The 19641-nt window shown below is 42.0% G+C and overlaps 3 protein-coding genes across 13 annotated transcripts in view; 1 reads left to right on the plus strand and 2 right to left on the minus strand.

The window, feature by feature from the left end:
- Positions 1-4971, plus strand: part of LOC139392461 (eyes absent homolog 3-like) — a 29232-nt gene extending 24261 nt beyond the window's left edge. For 6 of the 10 annotated variants that reach the window (XM_071140463.1, XM_071140460.1, XM_071140466.1 and 3 more), the window contains 5 exons: positions 84-244; positions 764-887; positions 1005-1126; positions 1323-1423; positions 1618-4971. In XM_071140463.1, the coding sequence (XP_070996564.1) occupies positions 84-244; positions 764-887; positions 1005-1126; positions 1323-1423; positions 1618-1698 (589 nt within the window). In that variant the 3' untranslated portion in view covers positions 1699-4971. The remainder of the gene's footprint in view (positions 1-83; positions 245-763; positions 888-1004; positions 1127-1322; positions 1424-1617) is intronic. The other 4 variants (XM_071140465.1, XM_071140462.1, XM_071140467.1 and 1 more) reach the window with 1 other exon arrangement.
- LOC139392463 (XK-related protein 8-like) lies at positions 3966-10498 on the minus strand. 2 transcript variants are annotated; one of them, XR_011629680.1, is made up of 4 exons: positions 10040-10484; positions 9412-9602; positions 6694-9094; positions 5744-6630 (listed from the first exon to the last, which is right to left on the minus strand). XR_011629680.1 is itself a non-coding variant. In XM_071140470.1 (3 exons), exons 1-3 carry the CDS (start codon positions 10402-10404, stop codon positions 8355-8357), a joined length of 1296 nt encoding a protein of 431 aa, XP_070996571.1. In that variant the 5' UTR covers positions 10405-10498; the 3' UTR covers positions 3966-8354. The 2 variants fall into 2 exon arrangements, 1 of the variants encoding a protein (XP_070996571.1); XM_071140470.1 differs by having other exon boundaries at positions 3966-9094; positions 10040-10498.
- A 7578-nt stretch (positions 10499-18076) lies between these two features.
- On the minus strand, positions 18077-19231 carry LOC139391913 (major histocompatibility complex class I-related gene protein-like). Its single transcript, XM_071139525.1, has 3 exons — positions 19039-19231; positions 18537-18911; positions 18077-18303 (listed from the first exon to the last, which is right to left on the minus strand). Exons 1-3 carry the CDS (start codon positions 19229-19231, stop codon positions 18077-18079), a joined length of 795 nt encoding a protein of 264 aa, XP_070995626.1.
- Positions 19232-19641: the final 410 nt, after the last annotated feature.

A 19641-nucleotide genomic window follows, 5' to 3' on the forward strand; every position in this document is an offset into this window, starting at 1 on the left:
GATGCTCATATCAGAAAACGGTAGAGACTCAGTGACCCTAATTTCCTCGCTCGCCACATACAATCCTCTCATCCTCCTCTCAGCACCTATAACTTCCTGGCGGACGGCTTCAACGGCCCCAGTGGTGGAGGGGCCCCAGGGGCCACTACTGGAGTCCAGGGTGGAGTGGAGTGGATGAGGAAACTGGCCTTCCGCTACCGCCGTCTAAAGGACCTCTACAACGGATACAAATGCAATGTGGGAGGTGAGATGTGTGACAACTGTGTCAAATTTGGACTAATCACCAGACTGTGACTTACTGGGAAACCCTTAGGGCACGGTGTCCAAACACTGATGACATCTGAATATTAATATCCGCAATATTACTTTGAGACGTTAAAGTTGATGCATTGTTCAAATAAAAACGGTATGCTTTTGTGTACTCTTGCCGTGTCATAGTTTCGCCTGGGAGGAATATTCCTGTTTGTGCACAGCCATTTTTTTGTGTGCAGCATCCTAGAATGTAGAATCTAACCAGACATTGATAGAACAGCCAGATCTAAAGCCAGATGCCAATAGATGGAAAAAGAATAGGGTTGACGATGGGAGATTGTAAATGTGTTCCTGCGCCATCTCCTGGTTGCTGTGGTAATAACCTCTAAATGCCCTGCTCTGATGGCATTGTTTTTATATACGGCATCAATGCAAGAAATTAGTGATGCTATATTTGTTTTCTTGGGCTTTTCCTGGTAATAACACATCTAACGCCTCTGCTCTCCTCCAGGCCTGCTGAGTCCCATGAAGAGGGAGCTGCTCCTTCGACTGCAGTCTGAGATGGAAAATGTGACGGACGCCTGGCTCAGTACGGCACTCAAATCCTTGCTGCTCATCCAGTCCAGGTCAGCACAGTGAGTTTGACATTTTAGACAATCTTTGTTCTTATTTTACAGTGTAATTTGATGCGGGGGGGGTTGTAGTGGAGTTTATTGTGGCCTTACTCACTGTATGTGCATCCGTGTCCACAGAGGTAAGTGTATGAATGTCCTGGTGACGACCACCCAGCTGGTGCCTGCTCTGGCCAAGGTGCTGCTCTACGGCCTGGGGGACGTCTTCCCCATAGAGAACATCTACAGTGCCACCAAGATAGGTAAACTAAACCACTAACACACAGACCTTAACCCATATTCTCCATAGCCGTGGGGTTTAAAGGATTTGTATTTGATCCAAGGTGGATGAAATGGATTAAATCCAGCATTTGAGTATCTCAGCTGAAAGTCAATCTACTAGTGTGTGTCCTTGTGACTATTTACTTATGATTTTGCTGTGGTCTTTCTTTTCTGTAGGGAAAGAGAGCTGCTTTGAGCGCATCGTCTCTCGCTTTGGGAAGAAGGTGACCTATGTGGTGGTAGGAGATGGCCGTGATGAGGAATTTGCAGCAAAACAGGTAGGCCTATGTGCATTTGGGTATCGGCTGCATATTACAAGGTATTAAGACTGAACAAACAGCCGGCAATAATTATTCTGTGTTGCATACAGTATGTCAAGTACTTCTGGTATTCCCCATTTACACTCAACACTGCAGTAAATTAGTCTTGTTGTATTGATTTGACTGTTGGTATCTCTGCTCTGTTTTTGCAGCACAACATGCCTTTCTGGCGTATCTCCACCCACGGGGACCTAGTATCCCTGCACCAAGCTCTGGAGCTAGACTTCTTGTAGAGTGGAAGGGATAGAGGTCTGACACAGAGGAAACAGTCAGTCACACCACTGTTCGCTTGTGGAGTGACTTATTTTCTTTCTTATTATTAGGTACTTGGCTCCACCCCAGCCCTCTGAAATACACACACACACACACCTGCTGGCCCTAGTGAGTTACTCTTGCCCCATGTGATGGCCATGGACTGAACTGAGATGGACTTGGGGATGGCAGTGGTTGGGAAGCAGACTGGACAGATATACTCTCTGATGCAGGGCTCCTGCCCAGCAGCACTCTCCCTATGGCAGCTATCCTGGCACTGGGGCACAGCAGTCAGAGAGGACACAACTAAAGGGAAGAAGACAAACCTCTGGCTCCACAACCCACAGGCTGTTGTTCCTCTGGGTTCATCCCAAATGACAGCCTATTCCCTATGCAGTGCACTACTTTTGACTAAGTAGTGACTATATATGGAAAAGGGTGCCATTTGGGATGCACACTGTCTCTCATTCGTGGATTGACCAAAGCAAAGGTCTGCAGCACTGTCGGGCATCACGGACGAACGCTTTGGATTGTTTTAGAGCCCTCGGTAGCTATACATGAAAGGATAATGTCACAAAATGAATTATTTTTCTAATTTTGGGGTTATTTTGCACTCATTCCAAAGCTTGAAAACAGGATTCAATGTTACTGAGGCAGCATTGATTGGGGTTGGGAATTGTTTTAGTTTTTCTAAGCATATGATGAGATGGCTACTTAGGAATGACCTTCAATTGCCTTCTGGATGTAACCTTTCTACTAGTTATACTCTAGTACTGACAATGTCCTCCATGGAGATAGAATGTTGTGCTCATTATAAAACCACCCTTCTCTCAGCTGTCCCGACCTCTCCACTGTGTCAGACTTCAACAGCCTAACAGTCTTCTGTGGTCTTTTTACATAAACTGATGTGTGGCAAAGACAATGACTCAATGAAGAACCTAGCCTGTATTTCACTGCATGATATCTACGGACCCCAGGTTGCTGTATATTATTACCTAAGATAAGCCAAACCAGGCCTTTCTGTAAATGAACTTTAAAAGACTGAGGATGGGCCTTCAAAACAATGTGTAATTTCTTCAGCATTGTGCTGAAGTTCAATGTGTGTACATGTATACATAACCTTTTAGAGGCTGTCCCCATTGGGCTAACTGTTCCTCAGAGCACAGCCCTAAGTGTCCTTGAATTCCTGCAGAGGGACTTAAACTTGACAAATAGCATTTAAAAGCAGTTTGCTGAAAGGAATGGCAAATGGCACAATCCAATCACATGTTGTTTAAGATACAGTGCAATTGTTGTTATTGTTCAATACTGGAAATTATGTTAGACCAAGTCACAGGTTTGTCTGGTCAATTTGGTCCTGATTACCTCACATGGCAGATATTTTCCATCACAAAGATCAACTGCTTGAGTCATTGATAAATGGAAATGTGTGTAGGTCGCAATTGTAAAATCAATCTTTAGCTGATTTGCATGGTGCAACCCCAGATACCATTATTTCAATGTGGTGGGTAACTTACCAAAATTATGTGTTGAATTATTTCCCAAGTGTTTCCCACAGTTTCCAAATACCACAGATGTTCCTATAGTCACATTTTGAATAGAGAAACGGCAGCATACAAAGATATGTCCCCAAATTGGTAATTCATCTGTGTACTAGCTGGGGTGCCCAAAAAATATACAGCCGCTGTCTGTTTGCAGTATAGTCAGTCGCTCTACCCTCATCATTATACATATTGTGGGGGGGGGGGATGACCGTGCAATACATTTCTGGTCAGTGGTAATGGTATGCCTGTTATTAACTGGTCTATATTTCAAGGGACATTTTGTTGCCGCATGTAGCTAGCTGGTCAAGAGAGGTGGTTAGAGGGTTGATATTATTAAACCCTGGTCTGTGTGAGATTATGACTAAACAATACTGAGCCTGAAGAAGATTTGGCCATTTTACACACCCCTGCAGCTTGACCGTTAAGAATGTGTTCTTTGTGTATTTGTTTGCATCTTTCTAGAGTGTCTTGTACATATTTGTATTGTGCCTTTTTAGCCATCTATATTGTATATGAATATATCATCTCTAAGGGAAATACTTAAGTTGTGTTAAATGCATTTATCAAACATGGTTGTTGTTACACGTTAGTTTAAGTGTTATTTTACTACTCATCTTTTGTTTTTACCGTCATTAATCGGTGCTGAAATCTTTTATTTGTAACTATCAGTAGCACTGAAAAGCTTACTGTATGTGAATAATGTCTTTTTTTCCTTTTGAATACGTTTTTTCTTGTTTTGATTGTCCTGCCGATGACATGTTACAGTGGAAATTCTCTCCTTTTAAAGACGATTCGCAGCTTTGTTCACTAAGTCATCGCATCCTTCCCTTTGTTGAAAACTGAATCCCAATGCTGTCATGTAGCATTTTCTGAGTCGCTGTGACTGGCTTTTACCGCTTAGACAATCAAATCTGTATCACGTGGTACTTTTGAATGGTGCCCAGATCCACCGCCTGCGGTGAAGCATGTATATAGACTTGCAGTATGTTTGGTGTATGTTCTCCTAAAACAGTACATGTTACTACCTAATGGAGTTGAGAGGAAATGGATGCATTGTAAAATGATGAATTAGATCCTTTAGAATGGAAGGGTGTCATGGACATGGCATTTTGTGAAGTTGACACACATTTGGAAGTCAGCATACCCAAACCAAAATCCCATGTATTGTTTTTTATTGTTGAACTGTTCATTAGATCATCTTTAGTTTTGTTTGCCTTTCACCCCTTTGATTGGTATGATTTAGTTTGTTTTATCTTAGGTGCATGTATTTCTATCAGTGATGGTTTCTGATTTAAAGTACTCTGTTGCTAAAAAAAGTTGATTGTTTAAAAAAAAAGCTGTCTGCTTTTTACATTTCCCTTGGATTTGTGTTGAAGACTAAGAACTATGTACAATTTTATAAGTGCATTTTGACAAGTCTCGGTTGGCTGTCATGTAGTGATTTACATTTCAAATGCAAGGAGCTATGAAGGCACAGCTTTGTAGGGACATATCTGGCTCAACTTGATCATGTTATTTCTTGAATACTCAGCTAGTGTGACTATCTTCTGTAGAAAAAAAGCCTTGACGATAAAACATGTAAGGGACGTGTTTTCCCACCCCACTTTTTTTTGTCTGGGACCAGAACACTGTTGAAGGCCCAATAAGGTTGTCCTGTGTATAATAACACTCAAGGCAATTGTAAATACAAATAAAATGACTTTGAAAGTGCCTGGTTTTCATTGTCTTTGCACATTTTATAGTCATGTTTGCATACAAAGAACAAAAAAATGCAAATGTACACCATTAAGTGCTTCAGAACCTCTCGCTAGCAGCTGTATGAAAATGATTGTGTGAGAGATGACACTTATTAAATCCTCTGAGGTTATTACCATCGAATCCTAAAAATGTCCACGCTGGAGGCCCTGCTAACGTTTCAGTATGTAACCCTGATCCGCTGTGGTCACGAGACTGCAGTAGTAAGAACTTCATGACAATAATACACATTTCTGGAATGTTTACTGTGCTATGGGAAGCTCAATTCGTCTAATAGTATGCCCCGGTGACTTCAGAGGCTCTGTCCCCTTCCTCTGGAATGTACCACCGGCTCGGTTCAAATCGTCCGCAGCTCAAGAGATCAGAAATGTTTCGAGGCTATTACTCAGTGGCTTTCTTCCATGCTATGCCAGAGGCCTGGGTCTAACAACTTCAAACTGCCTAATTCGGAGCTGCTAAAGCAGGATTTTAAAGAGCTGATAACTTTGAAAGATTCAAGACGGCGGTAAATCTGTGATCACAAATGTGATCACTGTCCTATTTCATGTATTTAAACCCTGTGATGCATACAATCACATATTTGTGATCATTGTTGAGTGCACGGTCCCTGCAGCGAGCCATCACTAATATGATTGGAACAGTAGCAACAGAACGTATGATGCAACAAACGCGTCTAAACTATCATTGTCTGAAAAGCATCCAAATAATCTTTTGTACTAATTGGAAATAAGTCTTCACAACTTTATTCCTCAATTTCATCTGTTATTGTAGAAGATAAACGCGAACGTCATCCGAACACAGCCAAACTCATTCCATAAACCAGTCTAAATAACAGGTTACGCTGACCAAAACATACGTTAGTAACCTAACAGTTAGACTTATTTACAATGTGCCACATCTCTGGTGAGTACAAGGGAGAAATGCAATATTGTTTAGAAAAGCGATGCGTGTCAGCTAAATTAACAGCAGTTAAATGATTTATGATGGCAGCCATGTTTGTTTGACAAGTAAATACTCCCTAATCCCAGAATGCCATTCACTATAAAACGCAAATAAACAAATTCAAAGATGGCTGCGCCCTTTGTCTGAAAAATATGAATTTAGATTTGTAATATGCTGAAAAGTGGCCAAACTTCAATGTACTTGTTATAGTGTATACAAAAACTGGAGCACATGACTTGACAAGTCGTTTACAGTTTTTGACAAATCACAAAGCAAATAAATGTTATCACCTCACAGATCATCACTTCAAATAGAAGCCGACTGCCCAGCCTAACCATACGCGAAAGTTTATCAGGGTTGTCAAGTTTGGATGAAACCACTATGATGGGGGATTTATCAGGGGCAAACACAGGAGAAGTTTATAAGTTAAATAAAAAATAAAACCCCTGGAAGGGGGTGTGGGGTATGTGCTGGCAACCCTGAGGTACCATAGTTACAATCTGATGCCACGTTCAAACAACTGGGAACTCAGAAAGACAACTTTGAACTTTTTGAACGGTCATCCAACTCGGGCCTCTTTCTAGAGCTCCAACTTTCCGACCTGAAGATCACTGACATCATGATTTGACCCCGAGGAGGTGCGGTATATAGCCAAGATACCACGGCTAAGGGCTGTTCTTCTGCACGACGCAACACGGAGTGCCAGGACACAGCCCTTAGCCGTGGTGCATTGGCCATATATCACAAACCCAATAAGGTGCCTTATTGCTATTATAAACTGGTTACCAACACAATTAGAGCAGTACAAATACATGTTTTGTCATACCCGTGGGCAAACTGTTTTTCAAGAAACTGTTACGATCAGTAGGTTTCCTGTAAAGATCAGTGTATAGAACATTATCCTCAAACAAAATCAGAAGATCAAGCAAACTAATTTGACGTGTGTCAGATTGCGTAGTAAATCTCAGGTGCCTGGAGCTGTTTCTCTTCACCCCTCAATAGAACAAAAACATCAATGTACCGTTTCCAAATAATAATGTTAGACAAGATGTTTTGTTGTTGAGAGGATTGAAAATGGACTGTTTCTCCATGTAACCCAAATTAGCATAGTTAGAAGCATTAGTAAACCCATAGCAGTACCCTTCATCTGAATTAAGAAATCATTTAGAAATATGAAGTAGTTGTGTGCAAGTACTATTTCAGACAATGTCATAATGCATGCACTGGAAGGTAATTCATTAGGGTCACGTTGCAGAAGACAATGTTCCATGGCTTCAATACCGCCCTCGTGTGGAATATTCTGTATAACGACTCAACATCAAAAGTAACTAACAAAGTACAATCAGGGAGAGGATCAAGAGATTCACTAATAGAGATCATACTGCTGGTGTCCTTTACAAAGGAGGGAAGCTGTTCTGCGAGTGCTCTAATAAAAAGTCAACAAAAGTCGATAAAGGGGCCGTTACTGTGTCAATGCCCGCTACAGTGGGGCGCCCTGCAGGTTTTGTAACATTCTTGTGTAATTTCGGCAAAGTATAGAAAGTTACACTTTTAGGGTGTTGATTAACCAAAAAGTTGTGTTTTTTTTTTGGTGATCTGACCAGAACTTAAAACCTTATCTAGGACAGTAAAGATAGTGTTCTGAAAATAGGAAGTGGGGTCACTTCTGAGTTTCTTGTAAGAGGTGTTGTCAAGCAGTTGTCTAATGACACTCCTTTACATAAACTGTACTATCCATGAGTACAACCGACCCGCCCTTATCAGCAGGGCGGGTAAGGACTGACGTATCGGATTGTAAATCAAGCAAAGCTTGTGTTTCATTCTCTGTTAAATTATGGAAGGATATGTACTCCTGTTTTGTTCTTAAGGAGATTACCAACATATTTTTCAACGAGTCTGCAATACGTCTCAATAGAGTGATTGCGATTGGCTGGAGGTATAAAATAACTCTTACTTCTAAAAGAAGTTGGAGTATGTGCAGGTGAGCAAACTACATGTTCAGTTGAAATATCACGATTAGGGGAGCTGAAGTTTTCCATTAAAGGGATGTTCCAACAACAACAAAAACACTGCTAGCCAGCACCTCGCCTGAACAGGTGTGCGTTTCTTTCGCCTCCAGATTCATCTGTAAAAGAGACCTTGGTCTCAGCATGACTCCCTGTCAAAATAAAGTTTAAATATATATTTTTTTAAAGGACCTTGGTATTTTCACCAGTGTGGGAAGGGCTCACACAGCCATCTGTCATGTGGATTCCATCTCCACATGTGACAGACCATTTAGTCACTGTGGGTAAATTGTGACTGAATGACTAATTGAGACTGACTGCAATGTCGGCTGCAATGTCAAACAAGCCCATACAACCTTCTCCATGTTCAGGAGGTCTCTGATGATCCATTCAGGAGTAGAAGTTATCAGCTAAGTTCCTCATCCTCTTATTGACTCTGATGACCGGTTCTGTAGGACCCATTCTATGGCTCATAAGCCTAGAGTCCACTTCGTCATGGCAATCTGAGGTGAGATCCTCTGGCTCAGACCTTGGCTCCGGCTCGAGGCAACGCTCTTCTTCTCTCAGCTGTGTGATCTTTGGGTGACTGTACTTGTAGTATATCACCTTAAGACCGAGCCCAACAATGTAGAATGAGATCATAATGCCAAGGATGACATAGGGATCTAGTGGCAGTTCAAAATATGGAGGGTTCTTCTTCATCTGCCACACCCAAAGACCACAAAGCATACCAATATCCACTCCTATCCAGGTGTGGTAGAGGGTGCTCTGGCACCTGGTGTCCCCCTTTATCACATTGAACCAGCTGAAATACCAGATGAGTCCTATGGTGGCCCTGTAGAGCCATTCTCCACCGGCACTGTCCATGAAGTCTGTCTTGAGTCGCCAGGCGAAGAAAAAGAGAACCATCCAGGAAGACAGGAAGTGGGCAGTGATAAAGCAGGGGAAGGCTGAGGCAAAGAGGGCGACTGCTGCCACACGCGGACCAATAAGGAGCAGGTTCCACAGGAAGTAGACCACGGAGGAGAACCAGCCCTGCTTGGCCTTGTCAGGGAGGAAGGAGCGCAGGGAACGGTGGTACATGGTCACACTGACGGTGATGACAGATGCTGAACCAAGTGCCTTCAAGACTGAGGGAGAGAGAACATCAACACAGGATGTTAAATAACAGACTGATCAACTAACTGACAATGGATGAAATTATAAAAATGTATCATAATGTTTGGAGTCTGTACTCTTAGATTATGTAGGGTCAGGAGAAAACTCTGAAGCCTAGTTACAGGGCAATACCAGCCACAATGTGCCATACCTCTAGGACTGTCACATTTGGCTCCCTATTTTTTGCACTACTTTTGACGAGGGCACATAGGACTCTGGTCAACGTTGTGTATGATATAGGGAATAGGGTGTCATTTGGGACGCAGTCTCTGTCTATACATGTATGTACTTGTGATGGGCTCAACCTCTCCCCTCTGGACAATGATAGTGATCATGAGGACAAGCTGTGGGGTGCTCTCAGAGAAAGCCTCGATGAGGCGCAGCAGGCTTAGGTCATGGGTCAGATACACAGCATCGCCGTCCATGTAACGCTTTCCACAGCAGAAGCCACATATCGAGATCCTCACCACACCAGCATATCTAGAATGACAGCCAAGCAGTATGTGTAATTTGAAACTATATTCACCATCTTAATTCTATAATACAAAGAAGTGTGGTTACAAAGGTGTTTCTGTCTTGAGATGAGTGGGAAACTCTTTCAGAGAACTGCTACTCATTTACTTCAATGATGTACTACTTCATGAATGTACAACTCTGACAATGTACTCTGGAATGTTTATGTATCATTTAAAACATGGTATTAGGCAATTGTATTTGCTGTATTTTTCCTGTCAGCCGGGACTATTCCTTTCAACTGCAACACAATCAGTGGAGCAGAAAGGGAAACAGAGAAGGAGAATTCTTAAAGGAGCCTTGCTTGCCAGACTCACAAGGACTCTGAAAACAACCTTTTTAGATTATAAACACAGCCTGTACTGTTTCCAGTTCAACACCAAGTAAACACAGTTGAACTCCACCTGAGGTAGACTCCCATCTGGAAAAGATGTAGGATCTTGAGAGAGCAGAGGTTCTTCACAAGGCTCTCAGTCCTGGTCTCAGTCCCGTCCTTGTCATAGTGGTACCACAGCCAGCTGAAAGCCTGGACCAGGGCTGAGGAACCTAGGAGTAGGAACACCAGCAGTCCCATGAACACATAGTCCTCTTCCTGATAAAAAGACACCACCGCCCACGCGTCCAGTCCCACGTCCAGGAGAAAGAACACCAGACCACCGACTGTCAACAGGAAGTCAGATACTGGGTACTTGAAGAGAGGGCTTCCCCCGTCCTCCTCCATGATGACTGAGTAAACCTCAATTCCACACGTTTGCGGTTGCTCTAGCATTTCACCCTCAAATGGAAAAGAAAAGAAAAAGAAAAACACAGCCGCTACTTGTGACTCCTGCTCACTGAGTGACCCATCGACTGGGAAACTGAAGGTATGCAAACAGCAAAGTCCAGACAGTTTAAGTACACACACTTCCAAACAAATCTCCACGCCTCCAACATGTTTTGTAGAAGGAGAAGAGAAATATGTAAAGCACATTGCCATACAACAGAGAGGTAAGTTGTACACAACCTGAGCAGATGATAAAAGACAAGCAAATGAACAAAGTTACTGAAGTCCCTATGGATCCTCATGTAACATACAGTTAAAGTACAACAGTTCCAAACTTGCTACTGCACTTCAATGTACATGTTTGAAGACCGAGGCGTGTGAGCATTACTCATATGCCCACACACAGCCTGGTATCATAGACTAGGTGTAACATTTAGTTTACTAAGACACTCAAAATAGTATGATATATATATATATATTTGGTATGGTTACATAAAAATAGGCAAAATGTAACATTTTACTGAATGGAGTGTTTCAGATATACAGTTCATACAGAAGAATACAAAATGCTCTGAGACCAGGTTGCCACATGATATGAGATTATAGTATAATGGGCCCCAATGCCAGGTTCAGCAATTTACCCATCTAACATCAGCTTGCTTGTGCTGAGGTGGTGGCAATATTTGAGCTGTGTCCTTAAAAAAATTGACACAAAATGTATATCATAAAGTTGTGGGTGAGTTTCCCATTTTCAATATGGTTAAATGGGCAGTGAATTCACTGTACCAGACACACAGACTTTCTCTCTAGATATTATTTTGAAGACACACCTGTAAGTAAACACAGGAGTCTTATTTAGTTGATAGTCATCTGTTGTATTTTGCATGTCATGTATTCCAGGTACACTGTTATTGTATGAGTGTTTATTCTTTCATGACTAATACATCTTATTAGTCGATTTGAGTAAATGCATTCCTCGTTTATAGAGTACTCTTTGATTAGCTATACCTTCATAATTTAGTAGGTATTTTAGTACATGTTATTTACACTATAGGCTACACACAGCATTATGCATAGGCTCTAACTTTACATCTCTGGCTAGGATAGATTTGATAAATTAAAGAATGGACCGTGGTCACTATAAACAGTTCATACAGTGGTTTGTAAAAGTATTCACCCCCTTGGCATTTTTCCTATTTTGTTGCCTTACAACCTGGAATTTAAATTGATTTTAGGGGGGTTTGTATCACTTGATTTACACAACATTTCTACCACTTCGAAGATACAAAATATATTTTTTGTGAAAAAAAAACCAACACAAAAAACAGAACCCCCCCATTTGGAAGACAAATTTGCGACCAAGCTTCAACTTCCTGACTGATGTATTTAGATGTTACTTCAATATATCCATATCATTTTCCTTCCCTGTGATGTCCTTGCTGAGCGGCCTTTCAGGTTAGGACTTGTTTTACTGTGGATATACAGTATATCACAAAAGTGAGTACACCCCTCACATTTTTGTAAATATTTGAGTATATCTTTTCATGTGACAACACTGAAGAAATTACACTTTGTATTATGCTTGTATTATAGTGTAAATTTGCTGTCCCCTCAAAATAACTCAACACACAGCCATTAATGTCTAAACCTCTGGCAACAAAAGTGAGTACACCCCAAGTGAAAATGTCCAATTTGGGCCCAAAGCGTAAATATTTTGTGTGGCCACCATCATTTTCCAGCACTGCCTTAACCCTCTTGGGCATGGAGTTCACCAGAGCTTCACAGGTTGCCACTGGAGTCCTCTTCCACCCCTCCATGACGACATCACGGAGCTGGTGGATGTTAGAGACCTTGCACTCCTCCACCTTCCATTTGAGGATGCCCCACAGATGCTCAATAGGGTTTAGGTCTGGAGACATGCTTGGCCAGTCCATCACCTTTACCCTCAGCTTCTTTAGCAAGGCAGTGGTCGTCTTGGAGGTGTGTTTGGGGTCATTATCATGTTGGAATACTGCCCTGCGGCCCAGTCTCTGAAGGGAGGGGATTATGCTCTGCTTCAGTATGTCACAGTACATGTTGGCATTCATGGTTCCCTCAATGAACTGTAGCTCCCCAGTGCCGGCAGCACTCATGCAGGACCAGACCATGACACTCCCACCCCCATGCTGGACTGTAGGCAAGACACAGTTGTCTTTGTACTCCTCACCTGGTTGCCGCCACACACGCTTGACACCATCTGAACCAAATAAGTTTATCTTGGTCTCATCAGACCACAGGACGTGGTTCCAGTAATCCATGTCCTTAGTCTGCTTGTCTTCAGCAAACTGTTTGCGGGCTTTCTTGTGCATCATCTTTAGAAGAGGCTTCTTTCTGGGACGACAGCCATGCAGACCAATTTGATGCAGTGTACGGCGTATGGTCTTAGCACTGACAGGCTGACCCCCCACCCCTTCAACCTCTGCAGCAATGCTGGCAGCACTCATACATTTATTTCCCAAAGACAACCTCTGGATATGACGCTGAGCACGTGCACTCAACTTCTTTGGTCGACCATGGCGAGGCCTGTTCTGAGTGGAACCTGTCCAGTTAAACCACTGTATGGTCTTGGCCACCGTGCTGCAGCTCAGTTTTAGGGTCTTGGCAATCTTCTTATAGCCCAGGCCATCTTTATGTAGAGCAACAATTCTTTTTTTCAGATCCTCAGAGAGTTCTTTGCCATGAGGTGCCATGTTGAACTTCCAGTGACCAGTCAGTATGAGGGAGTGTGAGAGCGATGACACCAAATTAAACACAACTGCTCCCCATTCACACCTGAGACCTTGTAACACTAACGAGTCACATGACACCGGGGAGGGAAAATGGCTAATTGGGCCCAATTTGGACATTTTCACCTAGGGGTGTACTCACTTTTGTTGCCAGCGGTTTAGACATTAATGGCTGTGTGTTGAGTTATTTTGAGGGGACAGCAAATTTACACTATTATACAAGCTGTACACTCACTACTTTACATTGTAGCAAAGTGTCATTTATTCACTGTTGTCACATGAAAAGATTTACTCAAATATAAAAAAAATGTGAGGGGTGTACTCACTTTTGTGATATACTGTAGATACTTTTGTTCCTGTTTCCTCCAGCATCTTCACAGGGTCCTTTGCTGTTGTTCTGGGATTGACTTGCACTTTTCACAACAAATTACATTAATCTCTAGGAGACAGAACGCGTCTCCTTCCTGAGCGGTATGACGGCTGCGTGGTCCCATGGTGTTTATACTTGTGTACTATTGTTTGTACAGATGAAAGTGGTACCTTCAGGCGTTTAGAAATTGCTCTCAAGGATGAACCAGACTTGTGGAGGTCTACGATTTCTTTTGATTTTCCCATGATGTCAAGCAAAGAGGCACTGGGTTTGGAGGTAGGCCTTGAAATACATCCACAGGTACACCTCCAATTGACTGAAATGATGTCAATTAGCCTATCAGAAGCTTCTAAAGCCATTACATAATTTTCTGGAATTTTTCAAGCTGCTTATAGGCACAGTCAACTTAGTGTATGTAAACTTCTGACCCACTGGAATTGTGATACAGTGAAATAATCTGTCTGTAAACAATTGTTGGGAAAATTATTTGTGTCATCCACAAAGCAGATGTCATAACCGACTTGCCAAAACTATATTTTGTTAACAAGAAATTTGTGGAGTGGTTGAAAAACAAGTTTTACTAACTCCAACCTAAGTGCATGTGAACTTCCGAATTTCAACTGTATATTATTTTATACTAACACAATTGCTAAGAGAAATTCTGTTTAACAAGTAATATTTTTTATCTTAAAGATAGGGGTAAAAATGATTGGCATCCCCGTTTTCAATACTATACCTCCCCTTGTCAGGAAAATGGCACTGAGCCTTTTTCTAAAATGTTTTATTAGATTGGAGAACAGCTTTAGAAGGAGCAAAATAGCCCCTTAAATTTTACATGACATTTTAGTCATTCAGCAGACGCTCTTATCCAGAGCGAATTACAGTAGTGCATTCATCAAAGATCCACCATATTTTACAGTAGGTATGAGGTACTTTTCTGCATGTGCACATTTTTCACGCAAAAACCACCACTGGTGTGTGTGGCCAAAGAGCTCTATTTTCATGTCATCTGACCATAGCACCAGTTCCAATGCCATTTATCAAACTCTAGGTGTTTAAATTTGTTAGAAAAAGCTATTTGGCCACGCACACCAGTGGTGGGTTTTGCGTCAAGTGAAACATTTTATTATTTTTATTTTATTTGACCTTTTATTTAAGTCAGTTAAGAACAAATTCTTATTGTCAATGACGGCCTAGGAACAGCAGGTTAACTGCCTTGTTCAGGGGCAGAATGACAGTTTTTTACCTTGTCAGCTCAGGGATTGAATCTTGCAACCTTTCGGTTACTAGTCCAACAATCTAACCACTAGGCTACCTGCTGCCCCATGCAGGGAATAACCCCATACCCACTGTAAAATATGGTGGTGGATCTTTGAGGTTATTGGGAAATTTTGCTTCCACTGGTCCTTGAGCTTTCGGACATGTAAAACAATCTGTCCAACTTGTCCGAAGAACTAGTGGCTAAAAAAGCTTATGTCAATTCCTGCTGAGTCAGTGTCTCTGTTACACCGACACCATGGTTGTGTCCCAAATGGCACCATATTTCCTATTTAGTGCACTACTTTTGATCAGAGCCCATAGACCCATAACTACTATGGGGCCTGGTAGAGCACCATATAGGGAATAGGCTGACATTTGAGCCCATATGACTGGAACAGAGCAGTCAGAACAGCTGAACTTACTGTGGGCCTTTCAAAATCAGCGTGTCAGGAAAACACAGCAGACATTTTGTCTTTTCATAACAAAGATACAAACATTAATACAAATGTGGTCTCTATTTAGTTTAAATTGACTTGCTGATTATAGCTGGTTTCTCTTTAATAGGCTACAACTACAAATCAAATCCATTCAAATTTTATTTGTCACATACACAAGGTTAGCAGATGTTAATGCGAGTGTAGTGAAATGCTTGTGCTTCTAGTTCCGACAATGCAGTAATAACCAGCGAGTAATCTAACCTAACAATTCCACAACTACTACCTTATACACACAAGTGTAAAGGGATAAAGAATATGTACATAAAGATATATGAATGAGTGATGGTACAGAACGGCATAGGCAAGATGCAGTAGATGGTATCGAGTACAGTATATACATATGAGATGAGTAATGTAGGGCATGTAAACATAAAAGTGGCATAGTTTAAAGTGGCTAGTGATACATGTATTACGTAAAGATGGCAAGATGCAGTAGATGATATAGAGTACAGTATATACATATGAGATGAGTAATGTAGGGTATGTAAACATTATCTTAAGTGCCATTGTTTAAAGTGGCAAGTGATAAAAAATTTTACATCAATTTCTATCCATTTCCATTATTAAAGTGGCTGGAGTTGAGTCAGTATGTTGGCAGCAGCCACTCAATGTTAGTGGTGGCTGTTTAACAGTTTGATGGCCTTGAGATAGAAGCTGTTTTTCAGTCTCTCGGTCCCTGCTTTGATGCACCTGTAGGCGAGGTCAGGTTTTTATGATCAACGAACTTCACAATGAAGTTTGCTTTGAGTATAAAAAAGGCTAGAAAAATACAGCAACTTTCAGTATAAACATATAATGTGAAAAATGTTACCTTTTGGATTGACTTCTGATGCACATATTTACATCTGTTTACACATTCATGTCCTCATTTTGTATATTACTTATATTCTATATTTACATTTTGCACATATTCCATATTAACATTATGTACATTACTTGGATGTTTACCTAGACTAGAACAACCATAATATTGTAATAAATGACCCACCCACTTAACTTGATAGTTATCTAGAATGAGAAGTTCTTCATAATGTGGGAAACTGGTGGAGGAATATACTGTATAATACCTAAAGAAATCCATGTAGGAAAATACAAATGATAGGGGAGAACACTAGTTGGAATGACATCCCTGAATGTAATGAATCTACCCTATGTTTCTGGTCCCCACTAGTCTCTGTGTTCCTGGTAGTTGTTGCATGACTCCCTGGTCCTCCTCCTGTTTAACCAGACAGCTGCCAGGAGGACCCAAAAGTAGCAGCAGCTTCCACACTCCCAATGATGAAACCTGCATTGTCATCCTCTGGAATGAAAAAAATATGTTAATGAATTATGGGTACTTGTTTAGGCGTTGGTCTTAGTATGACATGACATAAGTTAGGGACACTCCTCCACAGCTTCTCAGTGCTTACAAAGATCATATTACAGTTCTTATTGTAAATGTCCATGAGAAAATGGTAATTGGCTATGCAATTTGAAGTCAACCGTGCAGACATTAATTGCAAGTGATGTAATTATGATCTGTGGTATTCCAACTAGTTTTGGATTAAAACTCAACTGTGCCGTTGATGAGTAAAAAATGGTCCCCAAAATTGGACTTCATTGGCCAGGAAAGAGGACACCTTTCCACACAGTAAATGCTTTATCATTGAGGTAATTTGTTTTTATTTTGAACGTTTGGTATGCTAAGTTTGGGAATTTGTGGTTTATGAGGTAAAAATAAATTAATAGCCTATGACTATATGCATAGAGTTAAATGTTTTACCAATATTCAAAGGAAAAAAGGATCAATTAACATGACAGAGGTCCTTTTTGTAGACTGTAGCCTCTCTACAAGTATGCCGTAACATTCACAATTTCTCTGTATGATCATAATTGCTAACTCCAGTTGGTCTTGACCACCTGAGTGTTCCAGTCTGATGGTGACTTCATCCTCAGGGTATAACAACACAGGGCAAGACCCAGGTGGTGACTTCATCCTCAGGGTATAACGACACAGGGCAAGACCCAGATGGTGACTTCATCCTCAGGGTATAACGACACAGGGCAGGACCCAGATGGTGACTTCATCCTCAGGGTATAACGACTCAGGGCAAGACCCAGATGGTGACTTCATCCTCAGGGTATAACGACTCAGGGCAAGACCCAGATGGTGACTTCATCCTCAGGGTATAACGACACATGGCAAGACCCAGATGGTGACTTCATCCTCAGGGTATAACGACACAGGGCAAGACCCAGATGGTGACTTCATCCTCAGGGTATAACGACTCAGGGCAAGACCCAGATGGTGACTTCATCCTCAGGGTATAACGACACAGGGCAAGACCCAGATGGTGACTTCATCCTCAGGGTATAATGACACAGGGCAAGACCCAGATGCAGACATAGGAGGCAGATGGTTCGAATCTCTGATATTTATTGAACAACCAAGGGGCAGGCTAGAGGCAAGTCGAGGACAGGCAAAAGTTCATAAACCAGGTCAGAGTCCAAACGGTACAGGGCAGCAGGCAGGCTCGAGGTCAGGGCAGGCTGAATGGTCAGGCAGGCGGGCTCAGTGTCAGGGCAGGCAAGAGGTCAAATCAGAGTCTAGTAGAAAACAGGAACTCAGAAAATACGCTGGTAAGCTTGACGAGACGAATTGGCAACAGATAAACAGAGAACACAAGTATAAATACACTGGGGGTAATGGGGAAGATGGGCAACACCTGGATTGGGGTGGAGATGAGCACAAAGACTGGTGGAACAGATCAGGGTGTAATACAGGGTTCTTGTTGGATCACACAGCTTTAGGTGTTGTTGTTGTCCCACTCCTTAGGGTCCACCGTCATACGAGACCTCATCTGGAAGATCCCGTCGTGGTTGGGGAGGGTCTCTCCATACTTCACATCCTCATGGATATCCTTTTCTCCTCTCATCCGCATCACCATCACTCCTCTGGGGTAGAAACCTGTAGCATGACATGTCACAACTGGAGAGGAGGGGGTCTTCTGGAGGATAGACACTGGGGGAGAGAAATGGGTGTGGAAAGAAAGGATGGAAGAGAGAGAAGGGTGGGGTAAAGAGACAGAGATGGGAGAGAAAGAATGACAGGGAAAAGATGTAGAGCAGAATAAGGAAGTTGCTATTAACAATGCACAGTGTTAACAGTATTGTGACTTATGTACAATTCAATGCACACATTTAAAAACTCAACAGAATTAAATAAGAATTGTGTATGTAGAAGAAATTGTCCCAGTGTTTCTGTACCTATCCTCTGCAGAGTACTCTTCCCATTCTGCAGATACTTCTTGAGACATGTTATACACCTCTGGGTGAGGTAATGCTTATACCCCTCATTGACAGCTATGTTACTGTCATACTTGTGTTTGGTGATGACAGCCTGTGGCTTTGGAGTGACCCATGTCATTGTCTTTAGGTCAAATGAGATGAAATCCTCTCTATCATGACCATACTGGAACAACACATCAGTGATACCAGTCTCTTCATCCCACTCACAACCATACATTACCTGGTATATGTGCACACCAGAGAGAGAGAGAGGCAACGAGAGAGACCGAGTGAGGTTCAGAGTTGTCGAGATATCATCACAGTGCACTGCTTTCTCTGTTCGTTGCTTTCTCTCTTATCAGAGACTCACACAGGGAGGAGGCTCTGCTGTTGGTTACAGAGGAGGGTAATACACACACACATGCTTAGTTAAGTTGATATTTAATACCGATGTTAATAAGGGTGGTTTATCATCACTCACCTGCAGTCTGATTGAAGAGCTGCTGGGAAACAACCAGGTTGGTTTTGGTGAGCAGATCATTACCAATGTACAGCTGAATGTTTCTCTCCCAGTAGTCAGGCCCCTCTGACTTGGCTATCCACTCCTGTTTATGAGTCATTCTGCTGATGTTACTGTCATAGTAGGAGAAGGGATTTCCATTCACCAGCACCATAGTCACGAACTCTGGCAAGTCTGGTATTCCTGATGTCCCAGAGTACTAACAAACCGCAGGGAATGCACAGCTGGAAAGTAGAAATATTCTACAATTACCACATATACAGTAACTCTATGTACTAACTCAACAATAGTATGTAATAAATGACACAGAAGATAGACATACTGACAGATACTGTAGGTTAGTACCTATTGGGAGATGGTGTGGCTGTTCAGTTAAACAGCTTTTTAGGTACACCCATTTAGTACCGTATTGGACACCCTTTTTCCTCCAGAAGGGCCTGAATTCTTTGGAGCATAGAAAAGTTACTCAATTGGTATCATGGGACCTAATGTGTGCAAGGAAAACATTACCCACACCATTATACCACCACCACCACCAGCCTGTTCCGTTGACACTGAGAGCCA

The sequence above is a fragment of the Oncorhynchus clarkii genome, chromosome 32 (genome assembly GCF_045791955.1).
Source record: "Oncorhynchus clarkii lewisi isolate Uvic-CL-2024 chromosome 32, UVic_Ocla_1.0, whole genome shotgun sequence".
Lineage (NCBI taxonomy): Eukaryota > Metazoa > Chordata > Actinopteri > Salmoniformes > Salmonidae > Oncorhynchus > Oncorhynchus clarkii.